The following is an 8,125-nucleotide window of genomic DNA, read 5'->3' as shown; positions in this document are numbered from 1 at the left end:
CGTGCCTCCCCGGCTCGCCACCCCCTACGCAAATCCGCCCGCTGCCGCTGAGCGGGTTTTCTGCTTTCACTAGAGGCGGACGGGTTTTTTTCCTACTAAACTGAGTGGGCGCTTCTCGGGCCGTGTGACTTCCCCGCCGCTTCTCCTTCCGCACGCCGGTGCAGCCCGGAGGAGAGGGCAGCCGCGTGCGCCCAGCTGGGGGCAAGTTGCGGGCGCCCCGCCCCGTCGAGCTCCTGGGCCCCGCCTCTCTCATCCCCGCTCGCCGTCCCGCTCTCCGATTGGTCGGCAGCCCTCAGCCCCGCCCCGCTCCCTCCGAGGGGATAAAAGCCGCGGGGTAGCGGTGAGTCCGCGCGTGCAACCCGATAAAGCCAAGAAGCCTTGGATAGTGCCAGCCGCCGGCCCTGGTCCTCGTTCGCCGTGACCGCTGGAGCCCGTCACCATCCTCCCCGCGACGTGCTGCCCGGAACCCGCAGCCATGTGCCGGACCCTGGCCGCCTTCCCCACCACCTGCCTGGAGAGGTACGAGGAGCTTGTCCGTGGGTCTTCCAGCTGCCCGCAGCAAGTCCAAGTCCCACCAGTCCTTAGGGAGTGGAGGGACAGGCTTGGGGACCGGGCGGGCAGGAGAATGGGACTCTAGCGACTTGAGTGGAGAGGCAGAGGTCACCTTGGTTCCAGGTTTTCAGATGCCTCCTTTAGAGTCTTAGAGCAGCGACGGGCCGAGAGAAGGGAGAAGGAAGAACCGCGGGAAGCAAAGGAATCACTGCTCTCTGTCATTCCCCATCTTCTGAGGAGTGGCAGTCCTCAGCCGACCTGCGGAAGACGGGGCTGCAGAAGAGCTCAGTCGCACCGGCAGGCGGAACTCCCTTTTCTAGTTTCTTCAGCACTCGGTTTTCATTCTATTTGTGGGCTGTGAATCCCATTCACAGCCCAGGTCTAGGAGCGTGGTCTGTCTGGGCCCTGAGAAGGCAGGGAGGTGTTTTTTTGGGGGGGGGGGACCCGGTGAGGAATGTGCCCACTTCCCAGGGAGCTACTGAACCACGTCTGGTCCTTGCTGGAGCTGGTGGCTGGGAAGGAAAAGATGAAGAAGGTGAAAGCAGGAATCAACTTCCGCACAGTTCCCAAAATATTCATGATAAGCCTAGAGGGTGCTGAACTGCCTTCTGCTCACCAACAGCCACAAAGATAGAGCAGTGTGGCTTAAGAGGGGAAAAGCCCACATGTGCTGTGCTCTAAACTCATAAAGTTTAAGCCCTACTGAGGAACAGCTAAAGGATTACTTTCATTGTTCTGGGTTGGTGATATTAAGAGCCAAGCAGAGTTTAAGCCCTGGGAACAGCTGAAGTTTCCCAGGGACCCTTGAGGCTGGAATGAGGGGACACCAGTCTAAACTCTTTGGGACCCCATAAACCTTTTTGCTTTGGCTGAATCAATGTAGGACCCTACATGTTCCTGCTTTGTCTTTCAGAGCCAAAGAGTTCAAGACACGACTGGGGATCTTTCTTCACAAATCAGAGCTGGGCTCTGATACTGGGAGCGTTGGCAAATTTGAGTGGAGCAGCAAACACAGCAAAGAGGGGTAAGCCCCGCTAGCCGGCCTAGGGCCCTGGAGGGGAGGGAGCCAGATTTAGGGAAAGAGCCACAAGAAAGAAAATACAAGGAGAAATTAGGACATGAATGGTGGGCCTTGGTGACCCCTTCCTGGAGAATTTAGTGAAGATTCCTGCTGGTCTGCCATGGGTGACTGGATAGGGGGCGCCTGGGTTCTGAGGTCACCGACAGACCAGGGCTGTCTAGTTACCAGACAGGGTTGGAATGTCTAGTTACCAGACTCCCCCACCTGGAGATGTCATTGTCCGTGCAGCCAGGGCTAGGACAGGGTCTGTGAACACTTGAGGCTTTTCAGTCAATGACTCTTCCTCCATTAGCGTGCACTCTGCCTACAAGCCCTTTCACATGAACACCAGTGTTCAATTGCCAGGTACTGCTCTGGTCTCTGGCGCTATGGGTAGAGTTCATCTATATCTCTGAGGCCCTGCTTTTCATGAGGGAAGTGTAGAAAACAAAGTTCAGAGTCAGAGGAAGAGAAAAAATTTTGGACAACGAAGAGACCATCTTAGGGTTATTTACTGAGGGGCAGAAGGTCCTTGAATTTGGTCTCTCGTTACTGAACTGTGCTCTAGAAAAACACCTATAGCCTCAATTAAGAGTTCGAGAAGTCAGCTCCAATAATCACCCAGCAATGTGAATCCTACAACTTCCATCAGAGTTCCAGCTAGGATTTATGCTATGCATTCCTGTGCTGTTTTTTGTTTTTGTTTTTTTTTCAAAATGAAAATCTTGGCTTTTCTTTTTTTCTCTTCTTCTTTTTTAGCAGAAACTTCTCAGAAGATGTGCTGGGGTGGAAAGAGTCATTTGACTTGCTACTGAGCAGTAAAAGTGAGTAGGACCCTGTTGTGTCTGTCTGTGGATGGCACATGTGTACCCATGTGCTTTGGAGCCAGCCTGAGGGATGCTGAAAAGCGTGGGCAAAATAATAGTCGTAGTAATAATAATAATGATCCCCTAGTGTGCCAGCCTCTGTTCAGAACACAAAGGCAGGTCCTTGTTCAAGAAAATTACATCCTAAAAATAGAACCATTAACCACAATTGCCGTCTTTCTTCTTTTATTCCCTGCTGTCCCGCTGTCTGACCTGTCTCTCCCTCTCTCCCCTCAACCCTAGATGGAGTGGCCGCTTTCCACGCCTTCCTGAAGACGGAGTTAAGCGAGGAGAACCTGGAGTTCTGGCTGGCCTGCGAGGAGTTTAAGAAGCTCCGCTCGGCCACCAAGCTGGCCTCCCGGGCTCACAAGATCTTTGAGGAGTTCATCCGCAGCGAAGCTCCTAAGGAGGTCAGAGCCTCAGCAGGTTCCGGGGCTCCTCCAGACCCTGGCTGCCCCTTCCCCGCCGAGGACTGGGGCTGGGGGTGGTCTAGTCAGGGAAGGGTTGACTTTAGAGAGCGATCTTATGTGGCACAGGGCTGAATGGGCTTCTGTGGCCGCAGACTAGGAGAGCCAGGCGCCCTGGGACTCCAGGCTGCTGTCACCCTCAGACTCGCTGAGGGGGGCTGGAGGGCTTGGCAGGGAGGGGTTCTGGCTTCTGTTCATACCCACTTTTGCAAAGAGGCTCAAAACACACGAGCGGAGAGACGGGTCAACCTGGGGACCTCGTGTGACCCGGTGCCGTCTCCTGACTGACCTGCCTCTGGCTGACTGGTCCGTGGGTGGTGAATTTTTGCACTTCCCTCTGGTCTTGGCTCCCTGCCACCAGCGTTTGGCAAAGCGAGTGGGGCCACCTTGTGGAGAGAGAATAGTAACGCCTTGCTTTTGTAGCCTTCTCTGTATTTTTCTGAGCACTTTAATTTTTTCCATGTTATTCCATAAAGACTTATTGAGCACCAATTACATGCAAGGCACGGTTATAGTCACTGGGGACATAGCAGGGACAAGAAGTCTCTACTATTGAGAGAAGATGACAATAACCGATTAAATGAGTAAATAACATGTCAGGGGACGGTGCGTGTTCTGACCCAAGCAAAGCAGGATTTGAAAGGGAGCCCTGGAGTACAGGCTGGCCGGATGTGAGGTCTTTTTGTTTTACAAAGGGAAGTGAGGGGTGGGTCACCCCTTTAGGTGACAAATGAACAGATGCACATAAGAAGGGAGGGAAGAACATTGCAACACAGGAAATGGCAAGTGCAAAAGCCAGCAGGAAGGGGGCCTGAGTGGAGCTCAGAGAGGGAGGGAGTCAGAGTAGGAGAGGTCAGACCAGGGGGCAGTGGGCCAGATGTGGGCCCAGGTGGCTGTGTGGGCCCAGCACACACGCTGGCTTTTCCTCTGAGTGACACAGGAGGACAGCACTGCTGCTGGCAACCTGACTTGAGTTTTCCGAGGCTCACTCTAACCGCTGGCTAGGGAACCGGCCACAGGCGTGAGGGTGAAGGAGAGAGACCAGTTAGCAGGCTCTGGCGTTAACCTGAGGAGAGAGGCGACGGAGAACTGAACCAGGACTGTCCGAAGGCAGGGAGGAAAAGGCGTTAGATCTGTATACCTTCTTCATACATCCTTGATAACGTTGGGAGATCGGAGGGCAGATCCTGCGTCCAATTGCACAGACGGGCCCAGAGTTGAAAAGCCAGTTAATGGTCAGTTCAGGAGACCCCAGGTTCCTGGTTCAGGCCCGTCAGCCTCCCCCACCCCCACCAACCCCGTGGCCCTCTGGACCCCTTGCCTGGCCCACCCTCCCCTCACCCACGTGCTTGCCTTCCTTCCACAGGTGAACATAGACCATGAGACCAGGGAGCTGACCAGGATGAACCTGCAGGCTGCCACGGCCACGTGCTTTGACGTGGCTCAGGGGAAGACTCGCACCCTGATGGAGAAGGACTCCTATCCACGCTTCCTGAAGTCCCCTGCTTACCGGGACCTGGTGGCCCAAGCCTCGGCCGCCTCTGCCTCTCTGGCCAGCAGCAGCCACGCAGAGCCCCTGCACACCTGAGCCTCGTGGCCGGGAGGGAGCCAGCCCAGGGGTAGAGGTGGAGTCACCCGTCCCTAAGGCAGATTCCACCAAGCAAGCGAGAGAGGACAGTGAAGAAAAAAGCCCTTTGGCAGCCTGTTTTGGAGGCGGCCTCTCCTCCAGATACTGTGGGACTGGGCTCCGTGCACGAGAGGGCCCCCTCCACCCCCACTTCCAGGACCGGCGGATAAGGGCCGAAGATGAGGGTCGCGTGGGGCTCTCTGGGGAAAGGAAAGGCGGCGTAGGAGTTACCCTTGCTCTTGTCGTTCTCCACGGGGCAAGAACTATTCCAGGGTGGACTGGGAAACACGGATAAAGGAAACTTGAAAAGGAGAGCAGGACAGCCAGACCAGCTCTTCCTCCGGGGAGGAGCTGACTCCGGCTACATCCTGTTTTCCTAGTTGCCGGGTGCCTGGGCCCAGGAGGGAGCTGCGGATGCGGTGCCTTCCCACTCTGCCCTCCTCACCTGCCTCCGGGCTGCCTGGGGCTCCCTTAGCTTGCCCTTCCCCACATTTGTGTCCAGCCTCATGGTCTTTGCAAGGCCAGAGGACAATTTGACACTTGCCCAAAATGAGATTTTTTTTTTTTTAATACCTCGAAAACTGGCCTTTTGAGCCCCTTTCCACATCAGTAGAGAGCCTGGAAAAGGGGCCATTGTGCTCCTGTGAAATTAATCTTGGTGCTCTTGGTGACCTTTGCAGGCGATCCCCGGCCCTGTGCTTGAAGCAAGGTCCATCTGTGAGTAGGGCCCCCCCGAGGGCCTGATGTGGGGGGGCGGTGTGCCCTCTCCTGGCCCCGTGCTGCCCTAGACCATAGGGCCCATGAGGCAGAAGGTGTGGGACCTCTCAGTGAGCGGCTAGTTCAGCTCTTGGGCTCTGCAGTATGGAATGAGGAAGAAAAGGATCCTAAGAAATCTCTTGGCAGTTCCCAAAAGTTCCGTTGAAATCAAGCCAGCATTTTTTCTGGGTGTGAGAACAGGGAAAGAAAGATGCCCAGAATGGAAGGGGAACCTTATGTTTCCATCCTGTGGATGTGAGGTGCACTTACTGGAGTGTTGGGGGAAATTGGACCAGGGACCACGGTGGCCCTTGGAAGACGGAAGCCAGGGGTGCAGCTGGAGAGAGAGGCTGCTTGGAAGAACCTAACTGGGGTGGGGGCGGGGAATCAGGACCTGCTTGTCACCTCAGGGCAACCCCAAACACGCATTTTCCTCACGGGACTTTTGCGGGAGCCCAGGCCCAGGAACTGAATGAACCAGGCGACCCCTTCGACCCCAGGAGAAGCCACACTGTTCTCTCTACGCTCTGAGCTCCTCCAGGAGAAAATTATTTAAGTATAATGTGTTGTTGGTTTTGTGACAATTGTCATAGCATATTATTTTTATTACTGTTGTGTTGTTGGTGTTGTTATTTATTATTGTAATTTCGGTTTGCCTCTGCTGGAGAATCTCAGCGGGAGCTGGTAGCCTGTCTCCCTCTCCACCAGACTCTACCTCTGAATGTGCTGGGAACCTCTTCGCGCCTGTCAGGGACTCCTCACTGCTTAACTATTTATTTATTGTTGACAATGGAGCTGGTTTCCTAGATAAGAAGGATGTACTTTACCCCTGTTTCCCTGTTTTAGCATGTTATATTCTTGTAAAATAAAAATAAAACCCAAATACGAGATCCTGGCCGCAAGTTCTGTGCAGGTGGGAAGAGGGAGGGCAAGCCTGGGGCAGGAGCTGGCCTCCGGAGAGCCCTCCCCGCGCATGCCACAGCTCTCGGGTCAAGGCAGAGGCCCAACGGGAAGACCCATGTTTGTCTGGTGACTGGCAGAGTTGATGAGAAGGGCCCAGGTGCTAAGGGGGGCCCCCGAGATTGGTAACTTCCTTTAGCCGATGATAGTCCCAACTTGCGTCGGGCTGTTGTGTTGTGTCAAAGGGACCCAGTCGGCCTGCTGTCATTGGAGAGCCCATGTCCTTCACCCAGTAACCATTCCCAACTTGGCCTTTCACAACACGAGGGGAGGCTCCCCTTGGTCCAGTAGCCGCAGGTGACAAGTTAGACAAGGTAGCTTTCAGGGCATACTCACTTTGGCCCATTTTTAATTTGCATTAGGATTTCATAGAAATTCAAAGCATTAGTATTTTGCAAATAATTTCATAGACAGGCTCTGAGATGAGCTGTGGGAAGCCGCTCTGTACATGACACTGTTCCATCCCATGGGCTGAGGATGCCAGAGGGTTGAGCTGGGCTTGCATGGATCGTATCAACTCTTCCTTCGCCAATAGCCTATTCGTTCTCTCTCTTCTTACCCCACTGGTCCTCTCCCCCACCCCATTACCACTATTTAGAAATTCATTTTCTATCGAATTATCTGTCTGTACTCTCTGGTTTATCCACTTGCAGGCAGATGATATCTAGTTGACCATGTGGGACGGGGTGAGCCCAGGGTCTTCCTGCTGTAATCCTCCCAAGCCCTTTCTTGAATTACCTGTTTATCCACAGATCTGGACCTTCTCTTGGCTTTTATTTCTCCCCTATTGTTCGTCTGAGTAAATGACCAGACTCCAGCCAGGAATGTCGGCTGGAAAACAAGGTGGATTCTCTCTCTAAGCCCAGGTCTAAGGGATGTTTCTGTGGGCATCTCCAGGAGGGACTCAGAATTGAGGGGCCCGAGAAGGAAGTTACGGTCAGGGGCTATGGAGGGGCCCGATCTCAGGGAGTCTTTCCACCAGCTCCGTGAGGTTTGTTAGCCTGTGATTCGGGGAACTGGAGCTCATGGAGCAAGGAACGGACCCCGGGCAGCTGGCTGGGGAGAGCAGTGGGGTTGGATGGGAGTGATGGGAACCCAGTTACAGCATCAGGAGTCATCTGCTGTGCGAGAGATGGGTGTAGGAAGGTGATTGGTGGGGGAAGAAGAGAGCTGGGTACCCAGGGAGGCAGGGAGGCATCCACATGTCCTCTTTTCCTTCCGTCTTTTCGCTGTTTTACATGCCTTCAAGTGCATCCCATGTGCCTGGCAGAAAACCAAAAGCAGTAACTACTTTTATTCAATAGTGGGCAGGGATCCTGACTATGGTGAGACAAGGGCACAGACGTGCGCTTTCTGAAACAATGTGGGCAGCCAGGAGGAGAAGGCAGGTGTAGTCAGTGAGTGGTAGAGAAAAGAACGGGGATGATGGACAACCAGGGGCGGGGCGGGGAGGTGTGTGCTCGCGGGCCACACAGTCCAGTGAGACCATCCTCAAGGGCCGTCCCCATCCCCCTAACCCTCCCTCTCACATAAAACGTGGTCTTGGCATCCGTGCTGTGGCTGAAGGTAATAGGTCCACATTAGAGAGGAGAACAGTCCTTTGCTGACCTTTTACATGTCCCAGGTGCCAGGTTCGAAGCAGTCCGGGCTGTAATGCTTTACTGAGGGTTTAAGGGATTTCCTGAAGATCAAACTGTTAGCAAGTGGCTCTGATGTCATTAGACCTCTGCCCCCTCCCCAGGACACTCTAGGCTTTGGCTCAGCAGGGAAAGCATTTCCTAAGGAGGCTGTGGCTGGCCTCTGAGACCTCACTTGCTACTTTCGACCCTGTCCCTTG

At 54.3% G+C, this 8,125-nt stretch overlaps 1 protein-coding gene across 2 annotated transcripts; it reads left to right on the top strand.

The window, feature by feature from the left end:
- The first annotated feature begins 330 nt into the window (after positions 1-330).
- Positions 331-5,455, top strand: RGS16 (regulator of G protein signaling 16). 2 transcript variants are annotated; one of them, XM_032318831.1, is made up of 5 exons: positions 331-519; positions 1,466-1,576; positions 2,375-2,436; positions 2,722-2,888; positions 4,312-5,455. In XM_032318831.1, the coding sequence occupies exons 1-5, from the start codon at positions 476-478 to the stop codon at positions 4,531-4,533; spliced, it is 606 nt and encodes a 201-aa protein (XP_032174722.1). In that variant the 5' UTR covers positions 331-475; the 3' UTR covers positions 4,534-5,455. The 2 variants fall into 2 exon arrangements, with proteins under 2 accessions (XP_032174722.1, XP_032174721.1); XM_032318830.1 differs by having other exon boundaries at positions 332-519; positions 2,372-2,436.
- Positions 5,456-8,125: the final 2,670 nt, after the last annotated feature.

The sequence above is a fragment of the Mustela erminea genome, chromosome 17, assembly GCF_009829155.1.
Source record: "Mustela erminea isolate mMusErm1 chromosome 17, mMusErm1.Pri, whole genome shotgun sequence".
Lineage (NCBI taxonomy): Eukaryota > Metazoa > Chordata > Mammalia > Carnivora > Mustelidae > Mustela > Mustela erminea.
This window is presented reverse-complemented; position numbering and strand designations above follow the sequence as displayed.